The sequence below is a fragment of the Sinohyriopsis cumingii genome, chromosome 6 (assembly GCF_028554795.1).
Source record: "Sinohyriopsis cumingii isolate HCF-2022 chromosome 6, ASM2855479v2, whole genome shotgun sequence".
Taxonomy (NCBI): domain Eukaryota; kingdom Metazoa; phylum Mollusca; class Bivalvia; order Unionida; family Unionidae; genus Sinohyriopsis; species Sinohyriopsis cumingii.
In genome coordinates, this window is record NC_142966.1 from 62752888 (window position 1) to 62773092 (window position 20205).

General features: G+C 36.2%; 1 protein-coding gene across 1 annotated transcript in view; it reads right to left on the bottom strand.

Annotated features, from left to right (window-relative positions):
• Positions 1 to 20205, bottom strand: part of LOC149797069 (uncharacterized) — a 243610-nt gene that overhangs the window by 206622 nt on the left and 16783 nt on the right. Inside the window, exon 2 of the mRNA XM_089961743.1 lies at positions 5198 to 5321. Within this exon, the coding sequence (XP_089817869.1) occupies positions 5198 to 5321 (124 nt within the window). The remainder of the gene's footprint in view (positions 1 to 5197; positions 5322 to 20205) is intronic.

A 20205-nucleotide genomic window follows, 5' to 3' on the forward strand; every position in this document is an offset into this window, starting at 1 on the left:
TTCTACTCATCTGTGTATCTTCTCTCCTGTTCCTTCCAATCCCTTCTCTTCCTCCAGACTTTCTCCAAATTCCTGCTCCTCCTTGACTTCACTATACTCCTTCTCCTCCTCCACTTTCTCCTCCTCAACTCCTCCACCTTCTAGACACCTTCTCTCCACCAACTAGACTGGTCAACTCCAACTGCTCTGCTAGTCTCACTTCTGTCTCCACCTCTTGGAGACTCAGGTCTCAACTGAACTGCAAGTTATGTCCCCTAAAAAGCTTCCTTTCAAAGCTTTGTCTTTCCTTAGAATTTGTTTCTAAGTTTTACCGCCAAATTATGAGTGGCTTTCTTGGAGTAATTCTATTTGCTCAGCAATCTTCCCAGGTGAACTACTGACCGTTTGCTCAGAGTTATGAAGTTATAATTTGGATCTAAAATGTCATCACATCCTCTATCTCAATTCCGATTGGCTATCACTGTGAACTGATTCAATCAAACTTAGCGGACAATGTCCCTCTCACTGACTGTCAATGTGGGGACGGATGAGAACATGCCTCAATTACCCCCACCCCGCCATCCGCAGGCTTTCATCTGATCTTAGGATTAAGCTGTAACACATAGGTGAGAAGCTATGCGATCTAACACCTGTGCTAATTCAATATTCCAGTCTTCAGGTGGGTCACGGTAACCGGGTGCAAGAGATTAACTACAGCCCCCAGCAATGTTTAGACATCAAACACATGGCCATGGCAATTATACATGTCTTAATACCTGGGCTTCGCAAATGTGAAAGAAGGTCACCTGAGACTGCAGACACTCATTTTTGTTAGTAAAAATTAAAGACTATTGAGGATACTTGCCTTTTACAAATTAATATGCATCATAATCTGCTCCCCTCCTGCCCACTTGTCCATTCCATGCTAATTATCTTATCCCAACATGTCCAGCATAAAAGGAGACATTCCAAATGTGTTCTACATGTATAATGAAGACCATTACTCATCTTTTAATAACCACTTTTATGCAAATTTCTTTGTTAACTTGTATCTTGTCTACTTTCAATTGGTCAAATTTGAAAGCAACACTACCAGTGTGTCATGCAGTGAAATATATTACATTAAATTGTAATCGGCTGTTATTGTTTGTTTGCACTTTGCACTAGTAGAGGTGTAGAAGCACTTGTGACGTTTTCTGGAAGGCAACTGTTTACACATCTGGGTTTTTCAGCTTGATGTGAAAGGTTGTTAAACTAAGGTCTTACAAATGCGCATGTAAAATATGGGCTATCTATAAAACCCAAAATGGCTAATTCCCAGCATGGTTCATCTTCAGATGACATTTTCATTTGGCAGGTACTGGCTGATGATAGCGATGATGACCAAAGATTATTCAAGATGTGATATATCAAATTAGTGAAGCCAGGAAATCGTTGATCATCATACCAGTGAGTGATTTTGATCCCAAAAATGGGGTTGATATGAGACTGATGTACTTGTTGTATGGACAAAACTAGATGGCATGTCAGTCAATCCCCCTTCAGTGGCATTTCGAAGTTAAATGTAGAAAAGGCAAAATACTGAGCCTATATAAAATACAAACAATTTGAAAGTAGAATGCAATTTTTAATTCTTTTCTAAAACAATTTAGTCCTGCAGAATAGTGTGCTACTAAGCTATTTATTCAGTTTATTTTTTCAAATGAAAAGAAATGAAATTAAGAAGTACAGATATTTATTTGATCAACATACCTTTGTCTGAACAAGCTGAATATGGCATTGATGTATGTAAAACCCTAATACAATATTATGGAACAGATAAGAAAAAAGGCACAGTAGTCAGGAAAGCACTGATTCAAGAAAGTGAAACTTTGGCAGAGCTTATGTGAAAAATATTATTTTGGAGCAAAAGTATCCAAAAGATAATTAATATGAGCTCTGGAAAATGTACATAACAACCATAAAGAACAGCTTCTTATTCAAGTTGACTATGCTAGCCAGGTATATGCACCTTCAGAAGGAAGCACAGAACAATATTCATGCACAATTATGGAACCGAGTACATTCAAAAAAATGAATGCTTATACAACTAGAGGTGACATAGTTTACAGATTTTGATTTCAACAGAGGTCTTAACAGTGTGGAGAAGGAGGTATGAGAGATATTGAAGTGTTTGGTAAATGTTACCTATGGCAACTTCCTCCTCTCCCTCCTTTTTCTACAACCCCACCCCCCATTTTGGTGACAAGGGGGAATTCCCCAAATAAATAAATTCGTGGCAATATCTCTGAATTAAATCGTCATGGGGAATAAATCTGGAAGGTCTCTTTTTATGTAGACATTTAAACAGTCATTGAATGCCTACATGATAAATAAAATTAGCACATAATCAGTGATGGAGCAGGTATTAAATGGTAAGAGTCAGTCTGTCAAATTTCTTTTAATTTGTAGAATGGGAGTGGGTGTTGAAAATAGTTTTCCTTCTTCACTAACAAAAGCATGTACATGCAGTTGCAGCAATTTTTTGCATCTGCAGGAGGTACAATGTGATAAGATTTTGTTGGTATTCATGCCAACTCCATCACACCCACTAGATGAGATTTTCTTTGCACAAGTAAACTGCACTATTTTTTCTGTTTTAAAAGACAACATGGTGATGTCTTTCAAGCTTATGTGAGACATGAAATTGGTAATAAGATGTTTTTAACGCATTCATGCAGTGCAAAACAAAGGGTGGTGGTGGCTAAACTTAGTGCTGCATCTGATCAAATAAATAGAGCCTGTCTGAAATGGCCTAGCTGAATAAAAACATGGAATCTGTTTGAAAGTGTTTTTGTTCTCTTGTCTTTGGTGAAAATGGAACATAAATAGATCCTAAGTATATGTCTGTCTGTAATCTGTGTACCAGAAATACAACCATTATGTCAACACACAAAAGGGTGCCACCTACCACTGACAGACCTTGCAAAAATGGCAAGACTATCAAGTTCATGTGTGTATTGATAATGTATTGTAATATAGGCTGTGTATGGTGAATTGCATCGATATGTGGCACAGCTGTATCATTTCACTCCTACTTCTTATGTGTAATGGGTTTTCAGAAAATCCCAATCACAATATTTGCTTTATAGGTACATGGGTGATTTATTTACACATTATAGAAAGAACATATATAACTCTACAACTCTGCATGGCGACAGTTAGGTTAAAGAAAATTCCAACACTAGAACTGATTCAATGTATTGCTATGGCTGATCCACAATTCTTTTGTTTCTACAGATTCCTCCTCCTCCCTCACTCTACGCTACCTCAGACTGTGACCCATTCTCACATTCATTTTGGACCAACTAGACACCACAAATTGTCTATTACTGAAAACTCATGTTGACATATCCATTCATTTTCAGGAGCAGGAGTGATAAGATCTTAAAGTGGACCACTGTGTGTCCATACTGACTTTCAAAGTGGCACCATTTTCATTTAGCAACAACCAGATCTTGGGATAAATGTGTGTAAATTTTTACCACAATCCTCCAAGGATAGGAGGAGTAGCGCTAATGGTTGGATAACAAACAACTGGCCATCTCATCGCAAAATTTCAGAAATGCATGATAAGATCCTTTCTTCTTTACAACTGCTGAATGCTGAAACCATCTCTGATATTCCTTTGCAATAGCAAGATTTCCAATCTGGCCTTATGACAGCCATGAAGGATGTCATATTGGCAACATTTTCATTTAAGGACCAACCATCAATAGAACCCCATGTCACTGTGACTTTCTGTTCAGTGATTGTGAAGCTGGCTCCTGTTTAGCAGCCATATTGGAAGTCAGATTGACAACATTTTCATTTTGGACTAATTAGACATTATAAGAAGTTTCTTTTCAAAGAGGAAGGTGATGGTCTCCAAAAAGCTGATATAGAAAACAACTACATTAACTCTCAGTGTTCACCCTGTAAACTGATAGAAGGTTCAGCCACATGATGTGCTGCCATTGCAGGACCCATCAAAAATGCCTTTATCATGTTGTGACAACAATTGAAGGTACACTGAAGAGAAGTGTGAGCCTGCCTGAAGGTGACTCTCAGAACTTTATCCAAAGGGAAGTGATTCAAGTGGGTCTTAGATGAAGCAAAAGACTTTACTTTATGAGCTTTTATTGTCATGAAAGAAAGGTTCCTCTCAGCGAGGGACTGATAGTGAGGACAATCCATCTGCAAATCTTAGCGGTTGACATATCCAAGGAAGCCTTGAGAGGTAGAAAGAAATTATAACAACTCTTTTGTCTCCCTTTTGAGGAAGCCAGATTCTCCTATTTGCATCATAAACCCCATAAGTACATAGCCTCCAAACTTTGACAAAGTAATTAGCAGTCAAACTGGACTGGTGAAATAAAATGGGGGTCTATGATATGGGTGGATCTTATCGGATACTTAGGAAAAATGAATATAGAACATATTTAACGTGTACACTGTCCAAGGAAAAAAAGAGGATGTTGTATTCTAAGAAGTCAGACTGGGATCATGTTCTTTTTAATTTCTGGCCCTCCAATACTAAATGGAGCAGGGAATAATTAACATGGACTGAGGACTAGAGCCCTACAAAAGGAGAGCAGCAACTGGCAATGTATTACTACAATAAAGAAATCAATTATATGTGCTATAAAATGTACTTTAGCTTATATCTTCACATTACAAATATTGTGACATTATCTGAACAATATCACAAGTGGCAATATTGCCAAACACCTTAAGGTTCACACTAAGTAAATGTAAAAGACAAACATACAGCATCAGACCAAGTCTTAATTGTCAAGACAATTATCAGTTCTTTTAGAATGTACCAAACTTCTTAGTGACCAAAACTTATTAAGCATTTGATTGCATGCCTGTATTTAGTAAGTGTTCTAATAGTGATGTATTATGTTTCATATGCATCAAAGATCTGGAACAAGTCCCAAAAGTATACTTTAGGCATGGACTGTGACCACAGTAGTAGCAACGTGCAGGCAAGGTTGGACAAATATTTAAAATGAAAATGTCATGTGTGATTTGAACATGTACAAATTTCTGCATGCAAGGCAAAGATATGCAACTTATCAAAAGCTCTATTTACTTATTATGATGTGACTGGCCAAATTGCCGAGCATTCTTTTCAATTAATCCAACTGTTGGCTTAATCACAGATTGTTAATTTTTCTGTTTTAATGCACCTTACCTTGATGGGAGACTGGAACAAATTCTTCCTGGCTGGATTTGAACTACACTCGTCATCACTATTTGTTCTCACCTGTGCTTCACGAAGCTTTCTACTCAGCTCCTTTAACTCAGCAGTGGTCAAACTAAAAACAAAACAAGCACAGTAAGATGCCTGAGAACAAAAAATAAACATAGTTAATGAGGGCTTGAAGTAAATAAAGTATTGCTCTAGCCTAATGTTAGTTTTCATACATGTAATTTCAATGGCTAAATAGCTAGTAAAGTTTCAGTTGTGGCCCATTAGCATTGTTGAAAGAACAAGTGAAGATTCAGCTAACTAGTCAATTTCTCAATCTAACGATCCTTCTGCCTACAAAGAAATTCATAGTAAACATGAGGCCTGTTAATTGTGGTGAATTTAACAGAGAAAATCAAACTATTCAAGTGCAGTGGTTCCTAACTATAAATCCTCTACTATATTACTGCCCCTTATTTATCAGATATGTCCAAGATTCAAACAAAATTGTGTGAAATTTTATCGTATGACTGGTGCCTAATTTATTTTATCACTGCCACTCATTCACCAGATATGGTCATGAAAAACATAAAATTATGTCAAATTTTATTTGATCAGCGGTACTCAATTTATTTCATATCTTCATGCTGGTTCTTGTCTCGTAAGTAACAACTGTAATTTCACAGCATCGGATACTTCATTTCTGCATCTCAACACACAAACAGGCACAGCTTTTTAACTCATTAACCCCTGGCAACAAGTTTACATGGCAGGAGGTAGTAGCCTACTGCCGAGCTCTGTAGGGTCAAGGTCATGTATGATACACTGAAAAGGGTGGTATTATGGAAAGGTAGACAGATACCAAATAATCTTGAAGTTCTAGTTGCACTACAAAATACAGAGGGAAAAACCACATTTTTTGGAGCTGATTTTTTTTCACCCAAAATTCGCCCGTGGTCAGAATCCGATTTTGTGTCTGGATTTTATACCTTTTGGTCTCAGATCTAAGGCAGACCACTATGAACTGCAAACAGACTGATGAACCTTTGCAAAAAGTAGTATAAGATGGGCATTTGGAACAAAGAGTGGTCCCAATATGAAAATAATGGGTCCGTTAAGCAAGAAAAAAAGAAGAAAAAAACAGAACTCCCTACTATTACCCTTCTGCTCATATGCGAGCCAAATAGCCAATGAAAAACGAGGTTTCTATCATAACTAGGCATTAGGTTATTGGAAAATCACCTGGAAGTTGATGTATTAGGATGTATTCAGAAATAGCTTTCAAAATGTGTTGCCTACTCGAACTTCAAGCGAAAACAACAAAAATCTCCAGGAGTTAATGTGTTAATGTGTGCATTTTTCTGACATCACCAAATCTGAACATTCCTTGCGTATTTAAACACTTGTGCATCAACGTTGCACATAAAATTTATCCACTCCTTGACGATTTGTAAACAAATTCAAAATCCTTGTTAACTCATTAAACCCTGGCAACAAGTTTATGTGACAGGAGGTAGTACCCTACTGCTGAGCTCTGTAGCGTCAATGTCATGTATGATACACTAAAGTGGGTGGTATTATAGAAAGGTAGACAGATGTAGCTACAATGATACCAAATAATCTGGAAGCTTTAGTTGCACTACAAAATACAGAGGAAAAAACCACATTTTTTGGAGCCAATTTTTTTTTCTACCCAAAATTCGCCCATGATCAGAATCCGATTTTGTGTCTGGATTTTAAACTTTTTGGTCTCAGATCTAATTAAGGCAGACTTGATTGAAATGCAAACAGACAGATGAACCTTTGCAAGAAGTAGTATAAGATGGACATTTGGAATAAAATGATCTCGATATGAAAATAATAGATCCATTAGGCAAAAAAATAAATAAATAAATAAATTTTAAAAAATCAAAACATTTACCCTTCTGCTCATGTGTGAGCCAAATAGCCAATGAAAAATTATGTTTGTAACATAACTTGGCACTAGGTTATTGGAAAATTACCTGGAAGTTGGTGTATTCAGAAATAGCTTTCAAAATGTGTTGCCTACTCGAATTTCAGGTGAAAATGACAAAAACCTTCAGGGGTTAAAGTGTTAAGAGCATATCCCAGTAAAACACTTTCTCAATTATAATGTTACTTTTATGCCTCAGCACTGTTGAGGCTGCATGGTAGCAAAAACACTTGAATTGTTTTAGTCTGGATGTACATCCAACTCAACACTGATCCCAAGTTTAAATATTTTTTACATGGATTATGTTATGGAGAAGAAAAGAAGAGTCACTCAAAGAACCAAATGCTCTATGGCAGTGGTGTTCAAAGTATAGGTCTGGCACAAGTCACCTTGCCAATTCTAATGTATTGCATAGTTACAATTTTATGAAAATTCTAGTCAAAAGATATCATTGTTGGGTCGCTAGAATAAACTATTTTTTCAGCTGGATCATGAAAAGAAAACCACTGCTCTATTATCCAAAATAAATTTCTAAAACTCAAGAAAAAGCAGGCTCTTCTTTTGAACAGTTTAATGTTGAAATCATCTCTAATAAACTGCACTGATAAAAAGATTTTCAAATTAGCTACTGAGGCAACTAAACTTATTATAAAAGTCTTTTGTTGAATAATCCATGTCAATATCACCAACCATTCAGAAAATGTAGTAATAATACGGTTTTCAAGATGGTCAACATGCCTGGATGCAATTTTGGAACCATTCTCATTTAGAACCAAGTTAATATGATGTGTTTATAGCGAGATATGGTAGCTATGAGCTAGTAGAGCAATGGAATCATAAATAAAGGGTTGCAGGTTTAATACCTGCCTAAGCCAGCCCTATCTGCACACCCCCCATTTGTCATTGGAAAAGCACTTAACTCTGACATGACATAGCATTAAGGTGTCAAAAGTGCCATCAAAATATACAAAAATAAATCTAACAAAAATCTCTTTTCAAAAACCGTACGTCAATATGGACATCACAGTTATACGATTTTTTCAAGATGGCCACCATATTGATAATGCGTTCCAAAACAGCAGTCTTTCAGGTCTGATTTCATTTTATTTCAGTTATCTGTCCAAATTAACTTCATTTGTTATTTGGATTTTTAAAATAGCTTTAACAGAAGTTTCCAGTCATATTGCTATGATGTCTGCAGTGTGGCAGTTTATAGTGATATCTAGCACTGGGCAATCATGCCGCAGACATGTAGTATCATATCCCACCCAGTCGCATTATCCTGACACCAGGCTGACCAGTCCTAACACTAACCTCTTAACGTTGTGTGCCAAGCGAGGCAACTGCCAGTACCACTTTTTTAAGTCTTGGTATGGCTTGGCCAGGGTTCAAACCCATAACCTCCCTCATTTGAGGCAGATACTCTAACCACCTAGGCCACCGGAGCAGTCTTCCAAATTAAGTCTTATATTGTAACTTTTTTTTCTTCTAATACTTCATCATTTGTTTAAAATGTTGGAAAACACTGATACGTGTACCAATAAAAGCATAAAAACAAGATGAAAAAAATACATTGCATAAAGATTTTTAATTAAATTACTCAAAGTATTGTGACTCTTACAATATTGGTCCTGGCTCTACTACATGTGTAAATATCCAAGCTTAAGGGCAAGGAAATGCTCTATCCAGAGTTCCGAGTTGATAGTATAATTGTTCCTGGGATTTAAATACAAAATAGTTTTAAAAAAATATTCCAACAGTGTCTTCTATATAATACCTCAAACTAATCGTTATAAATGGAGAAGAAATTGTTATGATTGGGCTACGATTTACACATCTAGAGATCAGCTACATCATCATGTGTTAAATGATCTAAATGGATATAAACATGTAGCCTAGAGACATGGTATATTTACATGTGTTACTGATTCCCTTTCATTAGTGTCCTTAAATAACAAATACTTGATTAGACACTAAACTTGACAGGACCAGGGGTTATGTGTGTGTGTGTTCTAATCTTGTTTTCAAGTACTGGTGAGACAGATGAACTATAAATAAGGTATGCAAATTCTGTATCAATTAATGGTTTCACCTTTCGTTCAACATCAACAGGTATACACACCTGTAGAAATAAACAGTAATGGTAACATGTTTCATTAGAAGCCACTGGTATACCACTAAAGTATTATCAGCATTAATCTTTACAACATACTGGTCCACACCTATCATATACAACACTTTTGTGTATAGTGAATATGTTCACATACTGGTCAGAGCCAGCTCTGATCTGCATTGACAATAATCTGCCACTGCATGATCACACATCAGCAGATCTGTGTCTATGCTGTTTGTAAGGACTAGTCCGTAGAACAAAACAACATAAATCCTTATCTACCACCACATGATAATACACATCTGTTAGGACTAAGCAACATGACAGCGCAGTCCCTGATCTGCCAATGCATTATGCAATGAAAGATCAGGGTGTACGTTCTCACCATATACACAAGTAAACAATGTAAAAGTCTGAATGCTTTTCCAAGAAGTGGACATTGTGATGTGTCAGTGCAGAGTATTTGTCTTGGTTTTTGGATCAATCTCTGACATCATACAGTGAAAGAAGCTTCAATTGTGAAAATCATTAAATCACCAAACAGTAACATGAGGACACAAACAACACTTTACCTTGACACTCCACAGAAGACCTAGTCCTGACCTTTATCACTGTGTTGATACTATAAATACATTACACATCCCATCTATTGAGTGTGCATGCACCAGTATTTACATGCGTGCATGCAGTTTTGACCAAGTGTGCACCCATGAGCACAAGTTTTGAAAGACCATTCCACTTGAAAACATGGGATATGCTTTCTCCATTGTGGAAGAAAATACAACTGCATGTATAAATGTACTCACACAGGCCTATTGGCCTTTCCACTGGACATGAGTAATTATATAAGAATGTGCCAAGCAGAGTTATTAACATGTGAGAAGGTCTACTCCATAAATGTGCAGTGTCATAAGCAGCACCAGTTTTTACACATGCCCATATCAACATATAGGAATACCTGTCAGTCCTAATCACATTCTGTTAAGACTGAAAGGAAAGGAACAGCTGTTCTTTCCTATGTACTACAAGGTGCAAGAAATAAGACATTCAGCACTGCATATCACCATCACTTGCTTACCCTGTTCTGGTTAGATGCAATCAGTGCTTGTGTAAATGTTCCTAATCAAAAGCAGCTGACAGTATCATTTTACACAACCTGCTGACATTGCACTTTCATTATCATGAAAAGTACTGTACATACTTGCTTGAAGTCAAGCCAAACTGCAAGAACCAAGAGTATGATCTGCCAAAGCATAATGCACCTGTAGATTATGGTATATGTTGTTTATTCTACTGATTACTCTTAGCAAACTGCACAGACCCAGATCTGATTATGCATTATGCAATGGCAGATCTGTGTATGTGAAGTTTGCAGTTGTACTAGTCTTTTAGGCAAGTTCATGTGGTAGTTTTCTGCCATATTACACTAACCTTGAAATCTGCTACGAAAAGAAAATATACGAACTGCCAACAGCATACAGCAAGACCTGAAGGTCTGACATAGAATAATATGCATGGAAGATTAGGGTCTACCCAATTTACATAATGCATGGCACATTAGGATCTATCCAAATCACATGATGCATGACAGATTGGGGTCTACCCAATTCACATAATACATGAAAAATCTGGGTCAATTAAATTAACAATGCATGGTCTGATCAAGATCTTCCAAATTATCACAACACACAACAGGTCAGGGTCAATGTAATTCATCTACTGCATGGAAAATGAAGGTCTACCCAATTCACATAATGCATAGCAGATTGGAGTCTACCCAATTCACACAATAAATAGCTCTGGGTCTACCCCAATTTACATAATGTTGGGAAGAACAGGATCAAACCAATTCACATAATGCACAGCAGATCAGGGACTACCCAATCCACACAATACATGGTAAACCAGGGTCCACCCAATTCAATACTGCACAGATTAGGGTCTATCCAATTCAATACAGCACAGATTATGGTCTACCCAATTCACATAATGTACGGCAAATCAGGGTTTACCAAAGTTATTAATGAAATTCATAAAACAAAAGTGCTGTCTGAGCTGAATGCCAGTGTATTAAGACAACTGTGAGAAATGATTAACATTGTTTACACTCATTCCAATTATATGTGGTCTTTTGCTATCATGCATACTGTCTAATGGTCTCATATTGCATGGATATGGTGGTGGATCCCACTTTAGGGAGAAATGTACTTTTAATACTGAACTGCCTCGGTACAGCATGTCCCCTCATATGGCTCAAGTACATGTACAGCCACAGATCCCATTTTGGGGATGAATGTAGTTTTAATATTGAACTGCCTCGGTACAGCATGTCCCCTCATATGGCTCAAGTACAAGTACAGCCACAGATCCCATTTTGGGGATGAATGTAGTTTTTGTACAGAATCTGCCTCAGTTCAGAGTGTCATCTCCTATAACGGGAATGGTCATGTATCCAATTTTATATGTGAATGTTTTTTATACTGATCTTTCCTTAGTTAAAGTGGCCCAATATATTGCATGGATCCCACAACACACTATGCTTCGATAGATCCCCATAAAAGAGTTATAATGAGGAATTTCTGTACATCAGCAATATGGTAACAAAAGGCAGGTCTGAAGGAATTTAGAACATTGGCTTGCAGTTGCTACAAAATACATAGTTTGCAGCTGCTATAAAAACTGCAGACGCCAGTTGGTAGGAAAACTCAGCATATCAGTTCTCAGTATAAAACTACTCCTTCTGTGTCAATGTCCACCATAAAATTATATATAAACTAATGCGTTAAAACAAGACAATAAGAATTATCTTTTACCCAGATTACCATACAAGTCTGTACCAATGTAAACTCTACTTCAGGAAAAATGGGTGGTGTACCCATTTCGAAGTATTTGGGGCTCATTGGAACATTTAAACCTGAAAACCACTGGTTTGCTTTGGCAATTCCTTATTTTCAGCATCACAAGTTGATTGTCCTGGTTTGACTATGGCAAATACATCAAGTCATTCAGCCCCAATCCTGCCTGTAGGAATTACATCACAATTAATACTTCCAGTTCAGTACCCACGAATGTAGTTCTAGTCTATTTTTAGAACATTTTTTCCTCTCTCATTTTGCTGGTGATAGAAGAGTTTTATTTATGCAGTTTTGGTAGGGATTTAAAGGTAACTGTTTATTCTTGATAATATGAGCTCAGGGTGTTGTTGTCTGTATGTATTTTGGCGACAGTGCACAGTGAGTAATAAGGCCTTGGTGATGATCCGGAAGTGAAATACGTGTTCTGGTTACATGCTGTTATGTTGAGAGTCAATGATCTAAAAAAAGAGCAGGTCAACCTTTGACAAGAACTTCACCGTGAAGTCATCTTTGAAGGTATTTTAGATTAACATATGATTTGCATTGATTGTCACACAGTGGAAAGGTCAGTACTGAGAAACAAATGTAGAGAACATATAGTAAAATTAATTGTGTACTATGTCCTGTAAGGGCAGTATTTGAGCAAAGTTTAAATTGGTATAAAATCTTTATTATTAAAGATAGACACATGAAATTTTAATATGTCATGTATATTGACTTTTAAAATATAAGAATGAAATTAAAAGTAAAAAATTAATTTTTATTTTAAAAATTTTAATAAAATTTAAAAAAATTAAAAAAAAAAAATTAAAAAACCCCTAAAATGCACATATATAATATTTTTGGGAATCATATTAAATGTTATCAGCATGTATGTATTCCTACACCATATAAAAGCTCCAATGTTGGATTTTTGTCACATTTTGTCAGAGAAAATATCTTTGTAGTCAAAATGAGACCTTCATTAAAAATACATGAAGACAAAATTATAATTTGTATTGGCCATTCAGACTATTTATTAGGGGTCCAATCAGTTAATTTATGTGTTTATGATGGGGTCACTTCCTGAGTAACAAACATCTGCTTGTATAGCCTTCAGTAATTGTTTATAAACATAGTTATAAGGTATTTAGTGAGAGGACAGCGATGAAAACTTTATACTAGAACCTACTCAAGTTCTCTACTAAATCATTTTAAACTGTCTGAGAATGAAATACAGGTCAAAGGGATAAAATATGCTTCCCCCAGGTATATTTACCCTTGGATGTAAGAAAAAAGCAAAATGATGTAAGTTGAATACAAAATGCATTCCATTTTATTGTTCAGTTAGGTTAAGATATTGATTGGTGTAGTGCGGCATTGTGGCCTATATGATGTTATGGGAATTCTAATGATCCATCTTGATTTATGCATTATTAATTACTAATACTATTTGTTAATTGACACTCTAAAGATTACATAAGAAGCATTCAAACAAATTATTTGAATTTAACTTTGTACATGGTTACATATCCCACATGTACAAATATCCATCCATTTTAGAATGTTTGGGATCAAAAGTTCACATTCAGTACATCATATAGGCTGACATTTTACCTATAGTGAACCTGTAAAGCACATTTATGGCTATGTGCACTGAAAATATCCCAAAATGTTATTTTCATCATGAATATGCCTATGTATGGTAACATATTTCAATTTAGTACTTTGACAGAGTGCGGTATTGAAACATCAGCTGATATCTGATTCCATTCAATCAATGAGCTTAATAATTGGTAACCAACACTCTTCAAAATACCATATAAATGTTCAAATAGATAATTTGAATTATGTTTGCACATTTGATCTTAACAAGTACATTGTATATGTCCCACATATGCAAATTTCCATCCTTGTTTACAAGTTTTGGGGATGAGAATTTCACATTTAGCTGATGATATAGGATTTATTGGTACTTATAGTTGATTTTTATGACCACATTTGGCTGTATTCACTTGCAATATCCAAAATTGTTATTTCCCTCATGAATAAGAATGCTTATAGTAACACATTCTAATTTAGTATATTGTCACTTGACTTTCCTGTATACTGGTATGTAATAATGTTTACACCAATGATCAAACCTCACCGCCCCAACATTGCCTTAAACTTTATGATACATAGTCTACCTGATTAGTTATTTAACTTGTAAATGGCTAAATGTGCTTCTAGAAACCTCATATACTTTTAGGATGAATTTAACACTTTAATACATGGCCATTGCTTCACATTTCTGAGTGTCACTCTGTCAAGTTTAATATTTTCCCCCATGCTTGCAACCTTAATGTTAATTTGAAATCACCATATCTAACACATTTTAACTTCATTTACATAGATCTTACTGTTTTCTAGAATTAAGTGAAACATATTGTATCTTTTCAGGTCTAGCCTGGTATCTGGAACAAAGTGTTAGAGTTGGATTAGCTTGGAAGCTCTCCTGAGTAGTCTGGTGGTAATAGCATGGTTTCATAAGGGCATGTGCAGTGTACTGCCATAAGTGACCAAGATTAGTTCATATCACCACACTGATACATGGCACCTCAAAGACATGGCTTAGGTTTTCATGAGAGAGATCAGCACCATTTTTCAGTAAGGTAGAACCTCCCTAGAAACTATTTTCCTATCCCATTGCCACCTTTTGTTGTTATCGACATTGAAATGGAATGCATTTTTGCTATAAAACATGGTAGTGGTCCCATTAGAACTTTAAATCTGAATGTGCTATTAGTTATGGAAACAACTGCCTAAGTACCTGACACAATAAATGTGGAACATAGCACCTGTCAGTGTTTCTTTAGTGTGTACACCTATATGCATCTGGACAGGCATATTGCGGTTTGCTGCCAAAATCACTATGAGCTATGATGCTTCACTACCCCTGGGGAAAATGTTATCAGTTATACAGACCCAAACTACCATTTGTTTTAAATATCATTCATTAGTCAACTTTTCTGTCTAAAATTTGTCAAACTGTGTTTTAAAACTTGTATGAAAATTTAAGTTTTCAATAAAATTTAGTTTTTAAAATTTAAATGTTTATTTAATTTGCCATTAAAACTGAATTTATCAATATTTGTAATTTTCAAACATATTTTCAGACAGGGCTTATCTTGTATCACAATTAGGTTTTTACTGCATTGAAAAATTCCTATAATTAAGGAAGATATAGCAAATTTAGTTTTGGTTTCTCAAGAGCACTTGGACCAGAACTTGCACCCTGTGGAACACCAGCACTACATACTTTCTGACAGGTGTCACATGTTTTCCTTGCAAGGAAATTCAAAAAGACTTCATGTATAAAGTTGAAATAGGTATAGCATGCAAATATAAAAGTTTGACTAAAATTGGTGTAAAACATGGAGCCTGTCAGGAATTACATCACAATTAATACTTCCAGTTCAGTACCCACGAATGTAGTTCTAGTCTATTTTTAGAACATTTTTTCCTCTCTCATTTTGCTGGTGATAGAAGAGTTTTATTTATGCAGTTTTGGTAGGGATTTAAAGGTAACTGTTTATTCTTGATAATATGAGCTCAGGGTGTTGTTGTCTGTATGTATTTTGGCGACAGTGCACAGTGAGTAATAAGGCCTTGGTGATGATCCGGAAGTGAAATACGTGTTCTGGTTACATGCTGTTATGTTGAGAGTCAATGATCTAAAAAAAGAGCAGGTCAACCTTTGACAAGAACTTCACCGTGAAGTCATCTTTGAAGGTATTTTAGATTAACATATGATTTGCATTGATTGTCACACAGTGGAAAGGTCAGTACTGAGAAACAAATGTAGAGAACATATAGTAAAATTAATTGTGTACTATGTCCTGTAGGTGTAATGAAGCTGTACCCTACTTACAAGCTCTGCAGCATCAAGGTCATTTAAGATACACCAAAGTGAGTGGTATTACAAAAAAAGCAGTGAGATTTAGCTCTACAGTGATATCAAATATTCTGGATGTTCTAGTTGGACTACAAAATACAGAGGGAAAAAACCTAATCTGTTGGACCCATTTTTTTCACCCAAAATTTGTCTGTGGTCGGAAACCCGATTTTGTGTCCTAATTTTAGACCTTTTGGCCTCAGATCTAAGGCAGGTCGGTATGAACTACACACAGACAGGTGAACCTTTGCAAAAAGTAGGATAAGGTGGGCATTTGGAATAACTAGTGGTCTTGATACGAAAATGATGGGTCCATTAAAATAAAAAAAGAACTATAAAAAAAAGAACTAAAAACAATACTCCAACTTTTGCCCTTCTTCTCATGCACAAGAAAAATAACCAACGGAAAATGATGTTTCCAATACAACTAGGCATTAGGCTAATGAAAAATCTGTCGGAAGTGGATGAATTAGGATGAAATAGCCCCCAAAATGTGTTTCCTATTCACATTTCAGGCAAAAACGACAAAAACCTCCAGGGCTGAATGAGTTAAACACCCAATAACCATTAAATATGTACAAGTGCAGCACCAATGCCTCCAAATAATGGGCCACATGCACTAAAAATATTCTTTCCTCTCTCAGGATTCTTATGAATTATGTATATTGTTCTCTAAACAGCTGACTGCAACACAAATAAATGGGGGGAGGGAACCAGGTGGCCATGTGGTCCAAGGTGTTCACTTTACTAGGGTTTCTGAAAAACAGTCATTTTTGAAAAACAGCTGTTTACTGTTTTCAATTTTCAAAAAACAGCTGTTTTTACTGTTTTTTTCCAGTCAATAGCTTGTTTTTGTGATGAACACCGTTTTATTATATATCTTTCGTGATAAGTTCTAAATCAATACATTTTTACTTCTTATACTAATATTTCAAGAATACAGGTGCATTAAGCGACTTGTCTGAGAGACGCGATCTTAATTTTGTACAGAAATTCGTACAGACCGAAAAAACTCTTTCAACGTCCATTGATGTCAGTTTAATGGATAGAATTGCGTTGTACAATTTCTGGAGATTTTCAGTGCGCTGGCCAGAGTTCCTGAAGAGCGTGAATTCGGACTTCAGCCATTTGAAACTGTCTTGCCCTCCGACTGCAATTGATGATCCATCTTTTTGAAGCAACAAATTCAATTCATCTTGAAGAGACAAGTTCACACTTTCAGCATCATTTGACGACTGTTCGACAACATCTTCTACATCACTGACTTCAAATAGACGAGACGCTAGATTGCCTGCGAAATTTAGCGTAGTTTTTTACAGGGCGACAGATGGATCTTTGAGACTGTGCAGGAGGTTCATGACATCATTGTTCAATCGCTCTTCAACGTGACACTTCAAATTTTCCATGAGCTTGGTACTAATGTCATTATTCAGGTTAGAGAGCTTGTTGAACATGAATTCTAAAATTGTGTCAGCACTCATCAACGTCGCGTCTTCTCGACTTAGATTCTCAACAGCAAGTTTCACAGGTTCCACTGCCTTCAGAAGAGTTTTGAGAGCGTCAAAATCCAATGTCTCAATGCTTGTTAGAAACAGTAAAACAGTTAGAAAAAAAAAAAACAGCTGTTTACTGTTTTTTGATTTTGGACGAAAAACAGCTGTTTTACTGTTACTGTTAAACAGTTACCAGAAACCCTACACTTTACAGATCACTAAAATCTAACCTCTGTCCACGTGGGTTTGAGTCTTGAACTGAATTAATTTTGTTATGTGAGAAAACTTGCCTCTGGCGTATTGTGGGTCAGCGGTTCTTTCTTGGGCCTTCCTGGGTTCCACCTACACCTGATATACTAGCTGCTATGTACAGACTATCATGCACTGTAATATAGCGTTAAAACCATAACAACATCAATGCAAATGAATAAGTATTTATTCATCTCTGAAAAATTTCTCTTCCTTTCCATGCACCATAATTAATGCACTATGTATCTCTGTTTGCTAAATCAACTGACCACACCCAAAACGAATGATGAGTCCGCATTCACTGTGGAGCTTACAAAAGTATTTGTCATCACTAATGCAAGCTTCAACAAAATATAATGCTTTTCATCTCTCTTTACAAACCTGTAAAAACGGAATGCAATCATGTAATGATTGGTCAAACTGCAAGAAACTCTGAGTTTCACCAGTGCATTGAGTCCATCAAAGGGACAGATACTCTACTGGCTGAAAAGAATTTCCAGTAATTCAAGACAAGACCATTTTCTGAAACGGCCAACTGTTGAAACCCTCTCAAATATTCTAAAGCAATAAGATTTCATTCACTTTGGCAGCCATCTGGTATGTAAAATTGGCACCAGTTTCATTTAGGACAAACGACACACCATAAGACGACTTTTGTTTGAAAACCCCATGTTGATATAATTCATTCAAAAAAGAATTAGTGAAAAGATTTTCAATATGTTCACTGCAGCACCCATATCTGAAGTCAGAGCCAGTTTTCAATCAGAATCATAAGGCAAAAAATAAAATGTACCCATGCTGCTGTGCCTGACAAAGTAAAACTCCATCAACATGGGGTTTTGAAATTTATTTTTGCTAGACTTTGCAAGTAGCATATTGTTCCTGAATCACACTCTTAAAAAAATTAATCACACATTAACACTATTCCAACAAATGAAATAATCAAGTCTGGCATTTTATATCTGGAGTAAAAAAAAAATGCTGCCACTGATCACAAACTTTATTAAAGATGGCTTCAACATTCTTATTCAATGCAGAGAAATATATAATAACATCTGTTCTACGGCACATCTCACTGATCATGTACTTAAATTCAGACCAATTGGGTTGTTCTACTTTACCTATGTAAATTGGTTAAATAGACTGACCACAGCAGAATTTGACATGACACATTATCCTAGCTATTGAGACAATTAATGAACTTCTGATAGGTGGTTGTTTATCTCTGACCACCTTACCTTCTAACTGTAACTAAATCAGCTGTGTGCCCCATGGATAGGTTTAGCCGAGTTTGAAAAGGACTGTTTCCTGTTCATACTACAGATTACATGCATAGATTACGGCAGTAAAGAAATAAATAGGGCTTTTTTGCTGTTGAAAAAACCTTGGGGCTAAGATTCCTGATAAGCGTGACATTTTAAACACAAGGGGGGGGGGAGGGGGGATTGGGCATTTCGTGTGACACAGCATGATATGGTAGGTAAAGTGAAAACCCGATCATGACATGCCTTTCCAGTAACAACATATTTTCAAGATGAATGCTGTGGTGGCCAATTTTATTGCATGCCTGAGTGGCACCATTTCCATATGGGACCAACAAGGCATTATAAGAAGTCTTTTTTTACAACAAAAAAAACCATGTTAATATGACCAAACCTTCTTGTGGAGTAGATATTAAATTTGGCCACTAAAGTGGCACATCAGATATCCATGCAAAACTATTTATTTATGACCAACTTGTCATTACAAGTCTTCTTGTGAAAACTCCATCCCAATATGACTTTCTGTTCAGGAGCAATAACAAGATTTTCAAAGATGACTGCATTGGCAACTAGACTGATGTCAGATCAGCATAATTTTCATTTAGTACCAACATTACATCATAAAATGTCTTGCAGCGAAAGCTCCATCTTGATTCAAACATCAATTCAAGAGGAATAGTGATAGCGTGAATTTAAAAATGGCCACTGCGGCAACTGAAAAATCAAAGCTGACATATTTTCATCAGCTCGACATCAGGCAAACAATGTGTCTTTGGCCGGCCGACCGTCTCTGTTTCTCAATGCCAACCCTAGCACATTTTCCCCCATGGTAATGAAGAAAAGAAATCTGTAAAGTGCAATATAAAATATTTGGAAAGGAAGAGACCTTACAAAAAGTCTTCTGCCGACAACGACATATTGATTATGATGTGACCTTCCATTCAGGCAGAGCAGCCACCATACTGGATATCTGAGCAGCAACATTTCCATTTAGGATCAATTTTACCTTGGGTTGAATATTTATGATTGCCTAAAGTTGAAAGGCAACAATCAAAGTAGTTTAAGAGTAGCAATAACAAACCTGTTATAACGGACTGACAGACAGACAGACAGACTGATGTTGGATGACAAGCATCTCATAAGATGCTCATAGGCCAGGAGAGGTACAA